The following is a 22,648-nucleotide window of genomic DNA, read 5'->3' as shown; positions in this document are numbered from 1 at the left end:
ACAGCGTATTTAAGGGCAACATTATTCAAAATGTCTTTCACCTTTTATGACTTTTGGAACACTTTTGACCCCAAAACTATTTGACCAGGGATCATCTGTGACCAAAGAGCACCCTCGGGTTTTTATAGTGTCAAATAACAATAGGTATAGTGGTCTGTTAGTTAATCATAACGTCACCACTTTTCCAAAAATTACATTATGAAATTACACCCAATTTTCATGGTTTCTTTTACTTGAATATAAATATTTACTTAAAATATAAATAATTTTAAATCCATTAAGATTAAATTATATTTTACTGAAGTTTTGAAGCGTTGCTTGGAGGCGATATCATTGTCATTGAGGTTTATCTGAAGCTAGTTGAAAAAGCTAATCCATTAATAATTAAGAGTTATCGAACCTGGAGACTCTGGAAACGAACATTGCACCTACTGTTAGGCCCTTCTCGGGTAAGTTTAATTTATTTCCACCGGTTTGCTATTATGAAATATTCGAAAATCGTTTAACGTGGTTCTATTACTTTCACTTCTTAAATATTATAATTTTTTTGTTTCCCCCTTGTTACCCATATTGTTTTTGTTGCGATGAATGGTTAATCATGCCTGCCGTGCTTTAGTGAATAACATTTTACCTTGTAACCATCTTCTACATGTATGTGATATCTGAATTAAATATAATGCATAGGAAATTCAGAAAAACTCGGCATTACGCAAAATGTTAAAAAAAATATTAGGAAAGAAAAACTCTGTAATCGAATTGTTTCTTATAACAAACTTTCTGAGAAGAAAATGCCAAGTCGCAGGGAGGTTATGAAAGTAAGAATAATTTATCAACATGCTTCAATGAAACACAAAAATATATAGTTTATTCTAAGACTCCAAAATGAGTAAAGTACCCAATCGTTCCAGTCTGTTCTTTATTTCCAAAATTAACGGGTAGTGATCATTAGATTAGGTTAAAAGGCATATACACATTACTTTTATCGAATTCAAAATTTGAATCCCTGAACTAAACAATACATCTGAAATTAAATATCGTAAAAATACCCAATTTGTGCGAAATAAAAAAAATAATCGGCATTTCTACATTTGATATAAAACTACAAATTTGGAATCGAATTCATTGGTCTGGGTCTATTGGTAAATTTATCGTTTGACGCCAGACTAGATTTCGGTACTCAATAATTTCTTCCCAGAATTGTTTTGGGTGCAATCGTCTTAGTTGACATCGTGTATATAATTTTGCTGCCTCAATAAAAAATTGATGTAGCAATTTTTTTTTTCTGTAGCAGAGATAAATAAATACCTGGCCAGGTACTGGTGTAGATGGTTTGGACGAATACTAGGTCTTTTCACTCATTCTTTTAAATCTCACCAAAAACGTTCGATGTTTTTTTGTGTGTATGTGTCCATGTGTGGTGTCAAAATTATTTAGTACAGACATCGAATCTGGTGTGAAACTATAAATTTACCATCATATTTTATTTATTTTCTCGTGTTAAATCCAGTAAAGAAGCTTCATCATATATATTTTAGGAGTTTAGATTTTGAATCCAATGTAATTCAGCGTATGCAAAATAAAATCGCACGTAAAATGGCGAATTCATAGTGGTGTTCAAGGGGAACTAATCCAATAATATGTATTAGTACCACAATTATCCAAAGAGATGATAGAACTGTTACTTGCAAAATCCTGTTCAAATTTCATTCCTCCCCACTGTCCAAGAAGTGCCATAGATTATCTGGTAATTTAAAAGAAAAAAAGATTGGGATTTCTTTAACCATAACTCATTCCATTAGTGAATGAGAGCAGTGCTAAATATGAGATTGTAATGGGCTCGCAAGCACTATTTAAAAAACCCCATTATCTCTCTTAATTTTTCTGCTCCGTATACCTTGTAATTTATTTGTGAAAGGGCGTATTGTGATTATGAGGTGTTACAGTTAAATTTCTTTGATATACGTGTCTTCGTGATTTTGAAAGATAACTCGAATGTCAAGTACCTATTAAAATATACTTACAACACCTATGTTCAGAGAAATATGTCTGGCATGAAGTGTTATTAGCCCCCTCTCAGTTTTTTTTTTTAAAGCTCACATGAGCAGACGTAAGTTCAAATATATTCCAGTCCTAGCCAAACCATCTTTCTTTGTAGACATACTGTATTGAAGGACAACATCATTCTTCAAAGTGTTCTTTTATGATTTTTGAAATTCTTTTGACCACAAGGCTATTCAACGAGGGATCACACGAGACCAGTAGCACCCTGAGCTTTTTATATTGTCAAATAACAATAGGAACAGTGGTCTGCATCTAGAAATTTCTGTTAATCATATCGTCACCACTTTTCCAAAGATTTCATTATGAAATTACACGCAATTTTGATGGTTTCTTTTACTTGAATATAAATATTTACTTAAATATGAATAATTTTAAATCCATTAACATTAAATTATATTTTACTGAAGTTTGAAGCTTTTCTTAACGGCAATATCATTGTTATTGAGGTTTATCAGAGGCTAGTTGAAAAAGCTAATTCAACATTTATGAGAGTTATCGAACCTGGAGGCTCTGGAAACGAATATTTCATCTATTGTTGTCCCTTCTCGGGTAAGTTTAATTTATTTCCTCCTCTTTGCTATTACAAAATACTTGAAAATCACTTAACGTGGTTCTATTATTTTCACATTATAAATATTATAATTGTTTTGTTTCCTCTTGCTTACCGATAGTTTTTTTTTTGTTGCAATGAATGATTAGAATGAATGCCTGCTGTGTTTTAGTACCATGTATTAGGTTGTCAAGAAAATTCTTGCGGAATTTTTAATTTTGGTTGTAAATGATGTATTTTCAAATTAATTTTTGTTAAATTACTTTGACTTTATACATCATTTTAAAGCCCGTGTTTCGTTCTATCTAATCGTGTTACACTTTTTCTTTTTGAATACTAAAGCCATATTTTCTAGAACGTTGGACAAAAAGCAAAATTGCACAATTTTCTTATTCCAGTTCAAGCTAGGGCAAAAAGCTGCTGAAACAGCTTGCGATATCAATGATGCGTTTGGCCCAGGAACCACTAATGAACGTGCAGCACAAGGGTGGTTCAAGAAATTTCATAGTGGTGATAAAAGTCTTGAAGATGATAAGCATAGTGGTTGGTCATTGAATGTTGACAATGATCAACTAAGAGCCTTAGTTAAAGCCAAACCATGCACAACTGTTTGAGAGCTTGCTTCTGAATTAGATGTAACGTATATGACAATTTCCAACCACTTGAAAGAGACTGGAAAAGCAAAATTACTTGAGAAATGAGTGCCGCCATTTTGAAGTGTCGTCTTCCCTTCTTTTACACAACAAGAATGATCCATTTCTCAACCAGATTTTGACTTGCGATAGAAATTGGTTTCTTTACGACAACCAGAAACGCTCAGCTCAGTGGTTGGATACCGCCAAAGCCAAAGTTGTACCAAAAGAAGGTCATGGTGACTGTTTGGTGGTCTGCTGCTGGTCTCATCTATCACAGCTTTTTGGATCCAGGCGAAACCATTCCGGCAGAGAAGTACTGTTAGCAAATGGATGAAATGCATAAGGACCGATTCTTCACGACAGTGCTCTGCCACACGTCACACAACTGATCTTGCAGAAGTTGAACGAATTGGGCTACGAAACTCTGCCTCATCTGCCATACTCACCAGACCTCCCGCTTAACAACTACCACTCTTTCAAGCATCTTGACAACTTCCTGTGTGAGAAATGCTTCAAAAACCAAGACGATGCGAAAGACACCTTCAACGACTTCATCGCCACTAGAACACAGGATTTTTATGCTACTGGCATAAATACATTTGTTTCGCATTGACAAAAGTGTGTTAATTCGGATGGTGTTCATTTCGATTAATAATGTTTTGTTTGAGCCGAGATATGTGCATCTGTATTTAAAGGTTAAAAACCGCAAGAACTTTCTTGACAACCTAATAACTATCTTCTACATATGTGATGATATATCTGAATTAAATATAATGCATAGAAAATTTAGAAAAACTTGGCATTACGCAAAATATGTTTTAAAAAATATTAGGTATGAATAACTGTGTAATGAACTTGTTTCTTATAATAAACTTTCTGGGAAGAAAATGCGAACCCTTAGGGACTTTATAAAAATAAGAATTAATAAGAATAATTTAACAACGTGCTTCAATGAAACACGAAAATATATAGTTTATTCTAAGACTTCAAAATAAGTAAACTACCCAATTGTTCCAATCTTTTCATTATTTACAAAATAAACGTGCAGTCATCACCAGATTAGGCTAAAAGACAGTGGTTTTATCAAATTCAGAATTTGAATTCCTTAACTAAAGAATACATCTAAAATGAAATATTGTAAAAATATCCAATTGTCTTTGTGCTAAATAAAGAAAAAATCAACATTTCTACATTTGATACAAAATCACAAATTTGGAATTGAATTCATTACTAAATTGGTATGGGTCAATCTTGGCAGGGTTTAAAATCATATTTTAATTATTTTCTCATGTCGACTCCAGCAAAGAAACTTCATCATGATATATATATATATATACACACATATAAAAACAAAGGATGTCTCTGTGTGTGTAGTACGTATGCATTTTCATCAAACTTCATACCCACAATTACTTATGTACCAAGGATGGTAATGAACTATAACATTCTGCCCAGAGCTGCTGCGTGAAGCAAGAAACAAGGAAAATGGTATTTTACATACCTAGCCAAAGATAAGCCCCCGTACCTGGCTTTTGTTGACATGGAGAAAGCCTTCGACAGGGTCCCCTGATCCCTTATCTGGTGGTCAATGAGGAAACTAGGGATAGACGAATGGTTAGTGAGAGCTGTGCGAGCCATGTACAGAGACGCTGCTAGTAAGGTGAGGGTTGGTAACGAGTACAGTGAAGAATTCCGGGTAGAGGTTGGGGTCCACCAAGGTTCAGTCCTCAGTCCCCTCCTATTTATCATAGTCCTCCAGGCAATAACGGAGGAATTCAAGACAGGATATCCCTGGGAGCTCCTCTATGCTGATGACCTTGCTCTAATTGCTGAGTCACTATCAGAACTGGAGAAGTTTCAGGTGTGGAAGCAAGGATTAGAATCGAAGGGCCTTAGAATCAACCTAGCCAAAACCAAAGTCCTAATAAGTCGGAAGGTAGACCAATCACAAACGCCTTCAGGTAGATGGCCCTGCTCGATCTGTAGAAAAGGTGTAGGTAGAAACTCTATAAGATGCACCAAGTGTAAGTTATGGACACATAAAAGGTGCAGCAATGTCAAAGGAAGGCTAACTAGGAAAATAGTTTTTGTTTGTGGCAGATGCTCAGGAGCAATAAACACTGAAAATGTGCAGAGACCAACTTCTACCACGTTCCAGGGAGAAAAACTGGAGAAGGAGGCGTGCGCGTATACGAACGGCGGCCGAACTCGTGAGCGCTCACGTCTCTGTTTTCGGCCCGCCGATTCCTTTTCTTCTCATTTTTACCGATCGGCAGCGGCTGCTTCCCGAGCTGCCGCGCTTCGTTCTTTTGAAACGTCGGTGATACCTGGTTGATCCTGCCAGTAGTCATATGCTTGTCTCAAAGCTTAAGCCATGCAAGTGTAAGTTCATGCCGTAAACGAATGGTGAAACCGCGAATGGCTCAGGAACCGGACCTAATCCTTGGGACCGTATTCTTCCACCGCGAGGAGAGTGGATAACTGTGGCAATTCTAGAGCTAATACATGCAACCGAAGCTGCGATCGCAGGTCGCACCCGGGTGGGTGTGCTGAAAGTGTAACTGCTAGAGTAAGAATAGCCTGGGCAAAGTTCAGTGAGCTCTTACCCCTGCTGGTGACAAAAGGCCTCTCGCTCAGAGTAAAAGGCAGACTGTATGATGCATGTGTACAAACAGCCATGCTACATGGCAGTGAAACATGGGCTGTGACTGCTGAGGATATGCGTAAGCTCGCAAGAAATGAAGCCAGTATGCTCCGATGGATGTGTAATGTCAGTGTTCATACTCGACAGAGTGTAAGTACCTTGAGAGAAAAGTTGGACCTAGGAAGCATCAGTTGTGGTGTGCAAGAGAGACGTTTGCGCTGGTATGGTCATGTGACGAGAATGGCTGAAGATAGTTGTGTGCAAAAGTGCCACACCCTAGCGGTTGAGGGAACCTGTGGAAGAGGTAGGCCCGGGAAAACCTGGGACAAGGTGGTGAAGCACGACCTTCGAACTTTAGGTCTCATCAAGGAAATGACTAGAGACCGAGACCTATGGAAGTATGCTGTGCATGAGAAGACCCGGCAAGACTAGTGAGTCCATAACCTGTGGCCTCTACCTGGTATGTAGCCAGTCGACTTATACATACCTTTCCTTCTTGGGACACAAAACTCCACTTGTGAAGACCCGTTGAGGCAAGTGAAAATCAAAATCAAAATCAAATCAGATATCAGAAAGCAGAACCAAAATCGAAGTCGATCAACATCAATGGAAATTGCAGCTGTGATACCAGTGCCGGTGACAAGTAAGCGAACCATCCAATCGTGGCCATTGCCAGCGCCACCCCGACTGGCCTCCGTGCCGGTGGCACGTAAAAACCACCATCTGTCCGTGGCCGTTTGCCAGCTCCATCTGGCACCTGTGCGGGTGGCACCTAAAAAGCACCCACTACACTCACGGAGTGGTTGGCGTTAGGAAAGGCATCCAGCCGTAGAAACACTGCTAGATCAGACTGGGCCGATGCAGCCTTCTGGCTTCACAGACCCCAGTTAACCCATGCTAGCATGGAAAGTGGACACTAAATGATGATGATGATGACATGGGTTTTTCTCTAAAAACCTCTGCAATTTTCAACTAATTCTCTTCCTTTTCTCTCTCTCTTTGTTTCTCTCTTCTCTGTCTCATCTCATTCTCTATTTCTGTTGCTTACTGATATTTTCTCTCACCCTCTGTAATAGTTCCTCTCTTTTAGTCTATGTCTGTTTCTTTCACCCTGTCTCTCTCTCACTCACTCACACACACACTAACTTCCATCTAGAAAAACTGTTTTACATGGGTTTTTCTCCAAACACTTCTGCAGTTTCCAACTGATTTTCTCCGTTTTCTCCCTCTGAATTTTTTGCCCTCTGTGTATTTAAATTTACTTTTGCTACATCTGCATTTTGTAATTGAAGCTTCTAAACTCTGAGATAATGCCACCTAAGAAAAGAGCCCATATTGGTTGCAAAACTGCCGCAGTTGAGACATCGAAGAGAAGGAGAGCAAATGAATCCTCACACTAGACTGCATGAAGACATTCACAAAATGCTGGTTGCACAGTCACCGCAAGAGCCATGGAAAGCAAGGAGCAGTATAGCAGTCGCCAGATCAGAAATGCTTCATTAATAGCTACAGTATACGCTAACCTGATTCAGTCACAGCATATTATTTGTCATACAAGATGCTATAGCAACTGCTGCTGTGTGAGTTGCAGAGAACAAAAAACAGCATGCCATTCACCATGCCAGGAATGCTACAGTTATAGCAACCCCTGCTGCATGAACTGCAAAGAATGAAGAACAGTGTGCCATTTGCTGTGCCTGGAATGCTGTAAGAATTGCGGAGAATGAAGAACATCTTGCCATTCGCCATGCCTGGTAGCGAAATATCTATCCCACGAAAATTCCAGACCCTAGTTATGAACTCATTTGCATACAGCCAATCAGAGCTCAACTATCAAAATAATTTATGTGCGCATAACAAGTGATGGGCAATAAGATAAGGTCACTTGGGTAAGGAATGATGATGCTTCTTTTCTCTTTTAATAATGTTTGTTCTTGTTTCAACCATGGCTGTCTCTGCATAGTTATTTGTGTTGTTTACTTTCTAAAACAGTAAGGGGAGAGGGTTGCTAGCATATCACCCTCTACCCACATCTTTACCATATGGGGCCCCCTAACAAAATCTGATAATAGGTATAGATGCAAATTTATCTAATACTTGTCTCCTTCTAAAATCAGGCATAACTTGGTGATCAGTCAATTTACAACACCATTGTTTGTCTTAAATTTACTTGGTAGAGTGTGCTTGTTAACTTGACAAGGTGAGCTCTGATTGGCTGTATGCAAATGAGTTCATTGCTAGGGTTCAGAACTCTGGTGGAGAAAAAACTTTTGCTGCCAGGTATGCTACAGCAAATGCTGCTGTGCAGTCTGCAGAAAACAAAGAACAACACGCCATTCGCCAGAACAAAGATGTTGAAAAACTGGTATTTTTCTCTATTTTTGTGAATTTTGGTACATTTTGGCATGGAATTCTGTATGTTTTTCAAAAACGTTTTGGTAGCGCTAGTTGTTAGACTAGAATATAAGTGTTTTTAGAATGATGAAGCATTTATACCACTAGCAACGCCGGGTACTCCTGCTATATATATATATTTATCGAATTTAGGAGTTCAGATTTTGAATCTAATGCAAGTGAGTGCTAATCCCTTACACTGCCTTTAAAAAGACAAATATTGTGCAAGTGAAGACCATCTTCTATATTATTAATATGCTTATACCGTCTGCGTTTGTCACACTAAAGGAAATAAGTCGGGATTTAATTCGAGTTGTTTCCCTTGATTTTGTGAAAAGAAAAGGACAATGTATTATCTATCTATAATATTGGAAAGTTCTGTAACATGTATTTCCCATATCTCTCTGTTTCTCTTTCACTCTCTTTCTTTCGATCTATCGTATGAAATATACCTGACGTATTCTACAGATTTATATAAACTACCTCAACCTTTGAAAACTTCACGGAAAACATTAAAAACTGTAATCATCTTTAAATAGTGACCATATTTTACTATCAAATAATTTTATAATTTTTGTGTTATACTACACATAATCATACATTTTCATACAATATAATTTTATTTTTTCAATTTGACAGTTCACCGACTTCACATTGTGCATTGCTCACTTCAACATCCCCGGGAGGTGGGAGCTTTGAGGTTCTTTTTGTTTGTTTTTCACTGGATACATAAATACAATACATCTGAAATAATTCATAATTATTGAGAATATTGAATAATAAACAAAAGCTTGCATAACATTCCCAAATTTTATCTTCTGGACACAATTTGCATACAGCGTATGAAAATTAAAAATAGTGGGATGTGACCGTAGACTTCCACAAGTAGATTTCTTACGGAAGCATGTAGTGTAGCTAAAGCTATTTTAATGTTGCATTATATTCCTGAAGAAATTCATTGTAGCATAGTTAAAACTGATTACATATAATTCGCTTTAGTATTTTATATATTGATACGCTTTTACCATCAGCGTTTGTCAGGCTAAGGGAGCTTTTTTCTTATATCGCTTACAGATTCAACTATTCTTAAAAATGGAAGAGAGAATAAGTCAACAAAGAGCGGCAGCAAGAGAAAGACAGAGAAGACGACGGCAGCGGTTATCAACAGAAGAGAGGCAAGCAGTCCGTGACCGTATTCGAGAACGTATGCAAAAAATAAGGAGTAATATGAACCAAGAGGAGAGGGAACTTTATCTTCAGAATAGAAGAAACAGAGATCGTGAAAGAAGAAATAATATGGACCAACATGAGAGAGAACTTTATCTTCAGAATAAAAGAGACAAAGATCAGGAGAGAAGAAATAACATGAATCCTGAGGAGAGGGAAACTTATCTACAGAATATGAGAAATAGAGTTCAAAAGCGAAGAAATTCCATGAATGAAGATCAACCAAATGAAGTTATGCATCCCAAACTAACATCACTGGGCCATCTCACCAAACATGCTAAGAAGGCAAGAGAAAAACAGAAAAGGGAAACCACAGAAGAAAAACAATTAAGATTACAAAACCAAAGGCAAAGACAATTTGTTAGCCAGCAGGCTGAAACAGCAGGACAAAGACAGGTAAGATTGGAAGCTCAGAAACAGAGGACAAATACTTATCGTACAAGTCTCAAGGTAGATATCAGGTATACATTCTTAAGAATCACACACCTATAGGAGAAATATAACAAAGATCTGCTTATGGAATTTATTGGTGAGATCATTGATATTGCAATTAATTTCAGAGACCAAAGATATATGTAGGATGAATGTATTATGAGGGGTGTCTGAAAGGTTTTGAGCCTCAAAAAAACAAAACATAGTACAAGACTTCTGATGATTTATTTTTCAACATGGTCCCCTTTGATGGCTGAACACTTTCTCCAGTGGTGCTGAAGTGCCATTATCCCGGCGTAGAGGAACTGTTTTGTTTGAGACTCTAAGAAACTTCCTACAGTGTCTATGACGTCATTGTCAGTGGCAAAATGGCGACCAGCCAGGGCTTTTTTCATTTTTGGGAATAGATGAAAGTCAGAGGGGGCTAAGTCTGGCAAATAAGGCAGATGGGGAACAAATTGTATCCACAATCACGAATTGTTGCTATGGCAACCACTGAGGTATGGGCTGGAACATTGTCATGATGAAAAAGGATTCCTCTGGTGAGCATTCCTGGCCTTTTTTCTTTGATTGCTTCCTGGAGGCATTACAGTAGCTGAGAATAATACATCCCTGTCACGATGTGACCCTTTTCAAGGTAATCGATCAGCAAGACACCTTGAGAATCCAAAAAAACTGATGCCATGACCTTGCCAGCTGAAAGAATGACCTGGCCTTCTTTGGGGTAGGAGAAATGTATGCTTCCACTGCTTTGATTGTTCTTTGGTTTCAGGCTGGTAGTGATGAACCCAACTTTCGTCCATAGTAATAAAACGAGCAAGAAAATTCTTTGCATCGGCTTCAAACAGTTCCAGATTACTCATGAACAAAGTGCACCGGATGCGTTTCTGTTCAGGAGTCAAAAGGCAAGGGATCTACCTAGCAGAAACCTTTGAGAACCCAAGTTCTTTTGTCACAATGTTGTCTGCTCTTTCATTTGAGATGCGCAGTCTCTCAGCTATCTGGCGACATGATATTCGATGATCTTGCATTATCATACCAAGAGCAAGGTCAATGTTGTCCTCGGTGGTTGCAGTTGGAGGCCTCCCTGGTGTGGGATCATCTTCCACACTCTCCCTGCCACACTGGAATTTATTTACCCAGAGTTTGACTGTTGCATATCAAGGAGCACTGTCTGTTAAGGTTCTCACCATATCTTCATGGATTTCTGATGAAGTCATGCCTTTCAAATAAAGGTATTTTATGACAGCACGATACTCAGTTTTCTCTATTTTCCTTGTAACCTTGACACTTGCTTATTCAAAAATCTGTAACAAAAAAAATTAAAATATCAGAATCATGAAAATGAGCAAGAATACTCCCAAAAGACTGTACTTACCAGAAAATTGTTTCAGCTACCTAGCAGCCCCGTTTCTAGGTTAGGCTCAAAACTTTTCATACACCCCTCGTAAGAAGCTTCATAACATGAGGTTTCTTGTGATGTAAACTTTTAGTACTGCAGCCTCTCCACAATTTTCATAAGAAATGAACTCAATAAAATTATGAATTAAGGCTCAGTCATACTTTGTAACCTTCCTTGAATCTCCATATCAGGTTTAGGAGCTGTACAATTGATAAACATCAGCAGACAGGTCAAGTAACTAAGCATGCTCAGTACTTCATTATCTAATATTATCATCAACACAGAAATACACACCTGCAATACAGTATCATGTACACTATACAGTGTTGAGGGATCACTATCCATTATAAATTGGAATCCGTGTATATGATAAAAATACAAATTTAATGAAGCTGCTGTCAGATCAATTGTAAATTGTAAGTTCAATCAGGAATTACAATGTTGAAAAATTTTCTGCAAAATATTTACCAGAGAATGTCTGTGTGAATTGTGGCAGCAGTTACTATATATTTGATGTTGAAGTCAAATTATAACAATCTACCACCATGTCAGATTTCAGAATAGGATAAGTATAACATCCAACTCCATTCCCCTTTCAATTTTGGAATTCTGTAGAGATTCTCTGTTCATGTTGATTTTGAATGCTTTTGGGGATTTGCCATATACTTACGTGGCTGACAGATTCCATTTTTTCTTAGTGAAAGTTTCAATGTGGAAATTAAATATTATTTGTTAGCTTTTTAATTATCATTGACATTTGCATTAAATAACTTATCAATTCGTCATAGTTCAAATTATTTCCAATGAACTGAAATCTTTATTCTTTTATCTCTTTATATCTTTCTTTGATCATGCCTCACTTCCTCAATACTCAGATGAAAATGATACAAGAAAAAAAGAATGAAACACAGCACCTTGGGGAGCAATGCCTGCAGAATCAAAAGTTAAAAAATCAACAATCACATGACAGATGGTATGTGGTAACTAAAATGGTATTTTGACAATGCTGTTGAGTTATTGTTTTTCTCTTATATATATTTCTTCTCAATGAATTGCAAATTTTCATTTTAGGCAAATGGACAGTGCTTTATCATCTCCAAAGACTTCAAAATGTGTACATCTAACTACTAAAATGCCAGTCCAGCAAGATTCAAGTTTAGCACAAGCATCACAAAATATTACAAAACCAGCTCAAGTGTTGACTTCACCATTTCAAATAACTCCATCCAAATCAAAGCTGGTGAAAGATCCAAATCAAACAACTGTATCTAAATCAATAATTAGAATAACAGATTTACCGAAACAAAAATTGCTAGTTACTAGTCATCACCGTTATGTGATGTCTAACCTAGCATCTATGTGGAGAAGTAGGAAATTATGTGATGCCAGTATTAGCAATGGCTCATCTACTGTGATGGTAAGTATACAGTTGTAAACTTTTTCATATTTATAAACTGTTTCTAATGTCATCATCATTATAACTAAAAAATCTAGCTTGTAAGTCTAAAAGATTATGCTTAAGATCTAATGTGCTTAATATCACGATATTCTTTATTCTACTCCTCTCTATATTTCTTAAAGGTAGGTCTAGTTGATTTGTATTTTCTTACTGGTGCAATTTTTAGATAAATCTGTTATAATTAATTAGTCATAAAATTTTTTATGCCTTTATCAGAAGTTATAGATAGAATTCAATTGAGTTTTATTATTATCAGAAAATTTTATGATTCAGTCATTAAAATGCAATAGAATATTTTACAGAAAAGAAAATGGAGTTGATTTAGTTAAAGTATTAATGAAATAATTCTCTGAGATAAATGAAGTTTAAATGAACTTCCAATGGCTTTTGGTAGTCAGTAGCTTTTGTAAAAGTTGGAAAAACAAACTTACATTTTTCTATTTTATGAACATGATTCTTAAGTGTCTATCAATGTATTGTTGGCAAGCTGTAAACATACTGTTATCATTTACTATATTTCAGGTCCATAAAATTGTTTTGTCTGCTGTGTCTCCAAAACTGTTCTCAGTATTTAGTACATACATCTCTTCCCAGGTTTTTGAAGTAAAATTTCCTGAAGTAGTTAGTACAGAAGCTTTAATGGCTTTTGCTGAATACATATATACTGGACTATTAGATCTTGATCTTAATATTTTACAACAGCTAAAAGTCATTGCAAAACAATTAGACATGAAAGATTTACAAAATCTGTGTGATGCTCATCTTCAAAGTGGAACACGTCAGCAACTTGCTTCGACAGTCACTGCATTTGATGATTCCCGGCAGATGCCATCTAATATTTCAGCTGTTCCTACTGAGGATATTAAGCAGGAGATTTCCCAAAATGAATTAGCACAGCTTAAAGAAGGTACAGTCAGAATCTTTAAGCGAGAGTTTGAGGCTGCATCTCTGGACACTAACGGTGGCAACTCTCCATTTGGTTCTGATATTCTTCCCACTGTAAAAATCGAGCCTGTAGGACCTGATGATGACAAATATGGTCAAATGAATAAAAGAGCTTCAACATCTAGTTCAGTTTCTGATAGTTCTCAGGCGCTAAACACTCCTTTGAATTCCATAGCTATATCCACTACAGATTTTAGCTTACCATTTTCAGATACCACAAATAGCAAAGCAACAACAAATAAGATATATGGAACATCACCCAAATTAAAATCTAATGTATTTGAAAGTTCTCCAGTTTCTGACTTATCTCCTGTGTCATATAGTGAAGAAAAACTGTGTTCTCAATCTAGACTCATAAGAGAAGACTCTTCTAAATCACTAAATCGGACAACAACAACTCAGTTAATTGACAACAATGTGATTTGTGGTAGCAATGAAGATGTCTATCCTGTAGGACTTTTTACAGCAGAAGGGGACAGATTACCATTATCATCAACACAAGTTACCAATGTCAAAAATACAGGTTTATATAAAACAGATGGTTTTACTTGATATCAGAAATAGTTTTCAGTTTACAGACACATACACACTGATAAATTGAGCTTTAGTTTTGTAATAAATAATTTTTGAAATACCTGCCTTGTTTTATTTTCTAATGAAAAATACAGAAGAGTTTTTTGTCTTGTGATAAATTGTTGATAAATTTCAATATTGTCTACATAAACTTGTTGTTTGTTGACTACTGCTGCTAGATGTAACCTGTTGTTATCCTCGTTTATTACCTTTGTACTACTAGGAGTTGGGTGATTTAACAATAACAGTGGTGGTGGCAGTGCTGCTGCCTTGAAGTCGCCAAAGATGAGATCTAAGCACTGTAGAATTGGAATCCTTTGCTACCTGGAAGGCTTCTCCATTGCTGTTACTCATGACTGTATCATTGGTATTTGAAGTTCATTGGTTTTCTTTAAGAATAGTTCTACTTTTATGTATTCTCTATTAACTGGAAGCAGGATTTTACAAGCTTGCTCAGCAGTATGTAAGGCAAGTGAGATGTTGACACAGCCAAGACCAACAACTAATATCTGACTCAATGAATTCCATTTCTTGACTGCAGTGTGGCCTCAGTGCTTCTCTACATAATTATCAAGTGAATGTTTGACTAATAGTAATAGAGAAAGAGGGAGGATGACTATCTCCCTGCTGCACACTGGTGAAGTTGTTGAAGACATTCATTTCACTGTCAAGCAAGTTGATCTTCACTCATGCCTTCATACATAACTTATTGATTGCTTGCGCTAGCTTCTCAGGATTGTCATACTTTTCAGAATGCAGACAAGTTCTCAATGAAGTGTAAGAAATACTTTCTTAAAACCAATGAAACTTATGATTATTGGGAGTTTTCTGTTCCTCACTTGTTTGATGATCCTACTCAGAACCAAAATTTTTTACTCTTGAAATTTGCTCCGTTGAAACTTCAGCAGAGATTTTAACAGGCTGAAAATAGTTGACATACATCCTGTTACAGTTTTTGGTAAGAACAGAACTGAAAGAAATCTCTCTCTGCTTATTAGGTAACTTAATATAATGCCGTCAAGAAAAACACAGTCCAGTACTCTAAGAACCACTCCATCTTTACCACAGATCTCACCAGTCTTCTGGAATGTCCATGCTTTCACATACTCTGCATCTGTAAATGGGCAATCATCGAAAGGAATATCTTTAAAAAGTCAGTCAATTTTTTCATCTTTGTGAAAGATTACTAGGGGCATCCTTTATTTAAGGATTTTTAAAGCATATTCGAAACTAGCCTCATGGGCACTCTTCTGTAAACTTTTATGTTTACTAGAATGATTACCCAAACAAAATATTACCATAGCTTGTATATCTAAGAATTTAATATACTCAATAAATTATTGTTGTATCAGCAGTGTTTTATTTCAATGCTGTTCTGTACTACAGAGTGGTAGAAGGAATATTTGGCAGTCCCAACACACTTAGAAATTGAATGCGGATCACTCTATCTGATGCCAAAACAACTAAACTATATGAACAGGATTTGCTCTGTTACTGATGATGTCATAAATGTTTTGTAAAACAGGATCTTATTAACAATTCCATCTAGCACTGTTTTTGAAAGATATAGCTGTAAATAGAGCTTCCTTTTGCCACTGGCAAGTAGTAGTGGTGCACACCTTAAAACCAGTTGGCTGCAAGTAGTGTGGCTATTGCATTAAGATCAATGGCTGGTGATGTCGATGATTCAGCTAAACCACCTAGCTGCAAGAATTAACTAAATCATTTCCAGTGAGACATATGCTTGTCATGCTGCTAGACAGTCTACTTGCATTACTCTTTCACACTGATTGATGATGTGTTATTCTGGTGTAAATATCTTTTCCAGTGTTTATAGTAACAAAGATAGTTTGTTAATGATAAAAGTAAATATCTTTGTGTTTAAAATCTCAATGGAGTTTGTGTTCATTCCATTGTCTTCAACTCAATGGAGACATCACACGGGTGACGTATACAGAAATATTCTTATTCTTATTGAGTATATCAATAGATTTTAGCCAAAATTTTATATAATAGGCAGATGTAAGCAACCTCTCTCTATATATATGCACTATATTTTCGTGGACAGGAAAGAAAATATCAATTGGACAAATTTCAGGTCTATATTGGATTGGAATTCCATCAGTGACAGAGCTCCCTGTTCAACTGTTCTCAGAGACACTGCTGATAGACCCACTGTGACTAAACACATATGGAAACTGAATAGAGTATGGTGCACATTATGACATTCTTGGCAGCTAGTTTGATTTATAAAGTTTTGGTTGGTTGACAGTGTCTTGTTTCAGTTCTTTTCTCTAACTCAGACACCTCTATAGATTTTCACCCAGATTACACATCATATCTATAAAAGGGAGGATGTGTGTACGTGATTGTAATTTATGCACATCTACAAATTAGCACACATGTCGCTCAAATTTTAGGAGGACATTTGTCAACATCCTATCTGGGTTTTGTCAACTTATTTTTTTCCCGAGGCACCCGTGGATAGGGTAAAAATCTATTTTCAACCATAGCTTTTAACCATAACAAATATCAGCCACTAGCAGTATAACCTGGCCTTGCCTGGGATTAAGTTACGATTATTAAGCTAATCAAGTTTTTTATTTCAAACCAAACTAATTTGGGTGAAATCCGTTGAAATTAGTTATATTATATATATATATATAATATAATATAAATATATATGGGCAACAGACACGAACACACATGTACGTACATACACCTATTGCATGTTTTGTGCACGCATACATGTTCATAAACAGAAATGAATGGAAGAAATGCTGATAAATTTGTAGATTAACACTCGCATAATTTCCACTAAGAAAAAAAATCGATTTTTTTTGCATGGAATCAACTACTCTGGCCTCAAAACCCTTTTTGTGGTCCGTGAAACGGAGTGAGGTGTGGTGGAAGCCTTGCAAATTGTACCCATTTATATTATGTAATTCACTGACAAATTGTTACTCACCTCTTTGTTTCTTTGTTGTTAAATAAATGGATTGTCAACAAAACACTTTTTTACTCAGTGTAAAATAAAAACAAAACTCTTTCGCACCCAAAGTAATGTGTGTGAGAGAGAGATGGGGGAGAAAGACGAACGATTTAAAATAAATATATTGTAATTGTTGTGTGAGAAAGTATATATACTATGATTATAAAATATAGTGTGCCTTTCAAAAACAAAAAACAAAACATTTTACATTTTATTTTTTATGAACGTAGTCACTTACTCTCTCCCTCTCTTACTGTGTCTTTCCCATGAAACTCTCTGTCTCCTTCTTCCACTTTATCTTATTTTTTTGTTAGATGCCATCAAAAAAGCAATGGCTCTCTCTCTCCCTCTCTCACTTTGTCTTTCCCGTGAAACTCTCTGTTGCACTTGTGCATTGAAGATAAAGTATTATCCTACATAGTTTAGCTTAATGATAAGGCACTCAGCCGGAGTCTTGGGGGATGTGGGTTTATTAACAGATATTTCCACTTTCTAAGGGTAATTTGCCAAGTATTCCTGCTCTTCTAATATCTTCTTATATATTTATACACAAGATGTTTTATGAACAGTATTAGGATGACAGCTTCTATCTGGTAAGATAGCCTTATGTATAAATGGCACTGATGATATTTTTTATTTGATATAAATTTAAATAAAAATGTATCAGCATGGCCACAGCTCATGAGCTGAAACTGGAAAAATCAAAATCAAAATCATATCAATATAAATTTGTATTAAATTGTTTATTTTAATATAAAAACAGATCATCGTCATTTAACGCCTGTTTTCCATGCTAGCAAGGGTTGGATGGCTTGAGAAGAACTGGCAAGGCTAGAGGATGCACCAAGTTCCATAATCTGTTTTGGCTTGGTTTCTATGGTTGGATGTCCTTCCTAACACTAACCCTTCTAATGCTTAGAATTTACAACATTATAAAATATATTATGAAGGCTTAATGGCTCTAATATTAGGGTGCTAGGTCTCTGACTACATTATTGTGGGTGGAAACTGAAGTTCTACAGCCAATGAGCTGCTCCAGAGTGCCTGACAAATAAAACATTTTCTACTCTTATGTTACAATGATTAGTAAGAAGAGCTTTTATCAGTGAGACAATTGCACTAATTAAAAAAAACATCTTGGCCATACAAAATGGCAATAACAAAGGAAACAAAATAAAAATTAAATTGAATTGTCAAGTTTTGTTTCTAGTTTTTTATTTACAATATTGAATATTTCATTTCCTAAGTTTTTCCATCCAAAAACAGAAAATTAATACCCCCCCCCCAAACCATTGGTCATTGTACCCATGCATCTAGCATTATCTTCAATGATCTGTATGCTAGTTAGCCTCCATTGATTAATAATAAAAGGATGGATATACTTGGAAATTTTAATCTTAATCATTGATGTCTTCATTTATATTCTTAACTCTTTATTAATCTATCAATCCTTTCCAAACATAGAAAATGGTGTACTAAATTTTTCTAAATGAGGACAGTTTTCATAGTCTTTACTTTTTGAAAGACTACCCATGATTTCTTCTTGATGGGAAATTGAAAGGGTCAGTCACTGGCTCATGGTTTCTGTAAGAAAATGACTGCTGTCTGTTTAGGAAATCAAATATTGAAGTATGAGATGATTCTAACTATAGTTTCTGGAAGGTTGATCTAAATTCTAAAGGTTGAATGCAGAAAGATTCTCTTCAGATTGTAGATTTTGACAAAGACTTTCAGTTGCACATAGTATGTTTGTTGTGATGTAGACAGGTGATGAAGGTGTGTGGCTTAGTGGTTAGGGTATTCAGGTCCTGAGTTTGATTCCTAGTGGTGCATTGTATCTTTGAGCAAGATACTTTATTTCAAGTTGCTCCAGACCACTTAACTAGCGAAAATGAGTAGTACCTGTATTTAAAAGGGCCAGCCTTGTTGCATTCTGAGTCATTTTGAATCTCCCTGAGAACTATGTTAAGGATACACAGGTGTGGAAGTATGATAAGAAGCTTGCTTCCCAACCACATAGTTCTGGGTTCAGTCCCACTGAGTGGGACCTTGGGCAAGTGTCTTCTACTATAGCCTTAAGCAGACCAAAGCCTTGTGAGTGGATTTGGTAGATGGAAAGAAACTCATCGTGTGTGTGTGTGTTTTCACCCCACCCAACATCGTTTGACAACTAATACTGGTGTGTTTATGTCTCTGTAACTTAGTAGTCAAATGACTGGAACAAGTAAAAGAGTGTCTGCAGAGTGCTCTGCCACTTGTATGCTAATTTCATGTGCAGACTGTTCTGTTGATCCGATGAACTGATCAACTGGAGCCCTACTTGTAACCAGCAGAGTGCCAGTAAAGATGTGATTTATGATGTTTTCAGTTTTGTTTAGCAAAATTACGTGAGAAAATGGAAAAGCGGTGTCCTTGATCTTTGAGGCTATGACTGTCAGACTGATTGAAACTGATGTGGTTAATATGGTTCTATATTTAAGAGATGAGGAATTATTTACATTTGACAGATATTTGTCCTCATCTTGTTTGTTGTTAACTCCAGCTATTCGACCACTGATCCCCTGAGACCAATAGCACCGTCAGGTTTTGATATTGTCAAATAACAATAGGTATAGTGGTCTGCATCAGGAAATTTGGGTTAGTTAATCATATCGTCACCACTTTTCCAAAGATTACATTATGAAATTACACTCAATTTTCGTTCACTTGAATATAAATATTTACTTAAAAATAAATAATTTTAAACCAACTAACATTAAATTATATTTTACTGAAATTTGAAGCTTTGCTCAGCGGCCATATCATTGGCATTCAGATTTTTCCGAGGCTAGTTAAGTGAGTGAGTTATCGAACCTGCAGGCTCTGGAAACTAACATTGCACCAACTTTTGACCCTTCTCGGGTAAGTTTAATTTGTTTCTATTATTTTCACATCTTAAATATTATAATTTTTTGTTTCCTCCTGCTTACCTATATTGTTTTTCTCTTTTTGCGATGAATGGTTAATCATGCCTGTCGCGCTTTAGTGAATAATATATGGGTAAATATTTATACCATATAACTATCTTTTACATATATGTGATACTATATCCTAATTAAATATAATGTATAGAAAATTTTAGAAAAACTCCTCATTACGCAAAATTCGTTTTAAAAAATATTAGGAAAGAACAACTCTGTAATCGATTTGTTTCTTATAACAAATTTTCTGGGAAGAAAATACAAAGCCTTAGGGACTTTATAAAAATTAGAATCAATAAGAATAATTTATGAACGTGCTTCAATTAAACACGAAAATATATAGTTTATTCTGTGACTTCAAAATCAGTAAACCACCCAATCGTTCCAATCTGTTCATTATTTACAAACTAAACGAGCAGCGATCACCAGAATAGATTAAAAGGTAGATACTCATTGATTTCGTCGAATTCAGAATTTGTGTTACAATTAAATTTCCTTGACATATGTATCCTTGTGATGTTGAAAGATCTAAAATGAAATATCGGGTAAATATCCAATTGTCTTCGTGTTAAATAAAAAAAACCCTGATATTTCTAAATTCGATATAAAACTACAAACCTGGAATCGAACTAATTACTAAAATATGTGTCCATCTTGGCAATGTTTTAAATCACATTTTACTACTTTTCTCACGTTAACTCCAGCAAAGCAGCTTTATATATATATATGTATGTCAGGAGTTTAGATTTTGGACCCAATACGTGTTAGTATATACAAAGTTTAATCGCTAGTAAAATGGCGAATTTACAATAGTTTTCAAGGGGAGCTAATCCCTTACACTCCGTTTATAAAGAGCAATATTGTGCAATGTGAAGACCATACACTAAGATTTCAGTTGGAATCTTCATATAAATACTAGTTTTCTGTAGACATAATTGGGAAAGGATTATTGGTATAATTTGTTGCTTGTAACATGTTTAAAAGATATTGTACTAATTTTAGTTTTAGATATCTAGAAAATGTGTCAATGTTCTCTGATAATAGGACGTCTTGTTTTCTAGTGTTATGAAGTTATGCCTCCCAAAGTATCAGCACTGGGTCGTCTCACCAGGAGTGCTATGAAGGCAAAGGAAAGACGGAAAAATGAAACTACAGAAGAAAGGCAGTTAAGATTACGAAATCATAGGCAAAGTCAGATTGCTAGACGGCGGGCAGAAACACCAGAACAAAGACAAGCAAGATTAGAAGATCGGAAACAGAAGACAAATGCTTATAGGAATGCTATGAGGGTAAAGGAAAGACGGAAAAATGAAACTGCAGAAGAAAGGCAATTAAGATTACGAAATCATAGGCAAAGAGAGCTTGCTAGACGGCGGGCAGAAACACCAGAACAAAGACAGGCAAGATTGGAAGCTCAGAAACAGAGGACAAATACTTATCGTACAAGTCTCAAGGTAGATATCAGGTATACATTTTTAAGCATCACACACCAATAGGAGAAATATAACAAAGATCAGCTTATAGAATTTATTTGTGAGATCATTGATATTGCAATTAATTATAGAGACCAAGGATATATGTAGGATAAATGTATTAAGAAGGTTTATGATATGAAGTCTCTTGTGATGTCAACTTTTAGTACTGCAGCCTGTCCACAATTTTGATTAAGAAAACAAAATCGTGAATTAAGACTCAGTCATACTTTGTATCCTTCCTTGAATCTCCATGTCAGGGTTAGGAGATGTGCAATTGATAAACATCAGTGGGCAAGCCAAGTAACTTAGCATGCTCAGTATTTCATTATCTAATATTATCATCAACACAGAAATACACACCTGTAATACAGTATCATGTACACTATACAGTGTTGAGGGATCACTATCCATTATAAATTGAGTATAACTTTGGAATCAATGTATATGATAAAAATACAAATTTAATGAAGCTGCTGTCAGATCAATTGTAAATTGTAAGTTCAATCAGGAATTACAATGTTGAAAAATTTTCTGCAAAAAATCTACCAGAGAACGTCTGTGTGAATTGTGGCAGCAGTTACTATATATTTGATGTTGAAGTCAAATTATAACAATCTACCATCATGTCAGATTTCAGAATAGGATATGTATAACATGCAGCTCCATTCTCATTCAAGTTTGGGAATTCTGTAGAGATTCGTTCAACCCATGCTAGCATGGAAAGCGGATGTTAAATGATGATGATGATGATGATTCTCTGTTCAGGATGATTTTGAATGCTTTTGAGGATTTGGCTGACAGATTCCATTTTTCCTCAGTGGAAGTTTCAATGTGGAAATTAAGCATTATTTGTCAGCCTTACAAACAAGAATTTTTAGCTATCATTGACATTTTCATTA

General features: G+C 35.8%; 2 protein-coding genes and 1 long non-coding RNA gene across 4 annotated transcripts in view; 2 read left to right on the top strand and 1 right to left on the bottom strand.

Annotated features, from left to right (window-relative positions):
• Nucleotides 1-22,648, top strand: part of LOC115209897 (transcription factor Ken-like) — a 36,284-nt gene that overhangs the window by 10,500 nt on the left and 3,136 nt on the right. Inside the window, exons 1-2 of one of the 2 annotated variants that reach the window (XM_029778480.2) lie at nt 19,502-20,215; nt 21,336-21,728. In XM_029778480.2, the coding sequence (XP_029634340.1) occupies nt 21,348-21,728 (381 nt within the window). In that variant the 5' untranslated portion in view covers nt 19,502-20,215; nt 21,336-21,347. Of the gene's footprint in view, nt 1-19,501; nt 20,216-21,335; nt 21,729-22,648 lie in introns of those variants that run through there. The other variant, XM_036501401.1, reaches the window with a different exon arrangement.
• On the top strand, nt 394-14,383 carry LOC115209896. The gene is made up of 7 exons (XM_036501399.1): nt 394-449; nt 2,508-2,610; nt 7,183-7,779; nt 9,359-9,961; nt 12,221-12,318; nt 12,417-12,762; nt 13,327-14,383. The coding sequence occupies exons 4-7, from the start codon at nt 9,377-9,379 to the stop codon at nt 14,299-14,301; spliced, it is 2,004 nt and encodes a 667-aa protein (XP_036357292.1). The 5' UTR covers nt 394-449; nt 2,508-2,610; nt 7,183-7,779; nt 9,359-9,376; the 3' UTR covers nt 14,302-14,383.
• On the bottom strand, nt 11,960-22,633 carry LOC118762597. The gene is made up of 3 exons (XR_004998353.1): nt 22,612-22,633; nt 17,181-17,186; nt 11,960-12,081 (listed from the first exon to the last, which is right to left on the bottom strand). It is a non-coding gene; the product is annotated as an uncharacterized LOC118762597 (long non-coding RNA).

Source organism: Octopus sinensis, linkage group LG3 (genome assembly GCF_006345805.1).
Source record: "Octopus sinensis linkage group LG3, ASM634580v1, whole genome shotgun sequence".
NCBI lineage: Eukaryota > Metazoa > Mollusca > Cephalopoda > Octopoda > Octopodidae > Octopus > Octopus sinensis.
The sequence above is the reverse complement of the archived record's forward strand: the minus strand, read 5'-3'. Positions and strand labels throughout refer to the sequence as shown.

Excerpts from the sequence above, each read along its gene's own strand:
- LOC115209896 (XM_036501399.1), top strand. The coding sequence starts at position 9,377 with ATGGAAGAGAGAATAAGTCAACAAAGAGCGGCAGCAAGAGAAAGACAG. Across the intron at positions 9,962-12,220 it reads CTTATCGTACAAGTCTCAAG|ATGAAAATGATACAAGAAAA; the intron begins GTAGATATCAGG and ends CTCAATACTCAG. Across the intron at positions 12,319-12,416 it reads CAACAATCACATGACAGATG|GCAAATGGACAGTGCTTTAT; the intron begins GTATGTGGTAAC and ends TTTTCATTTTAG.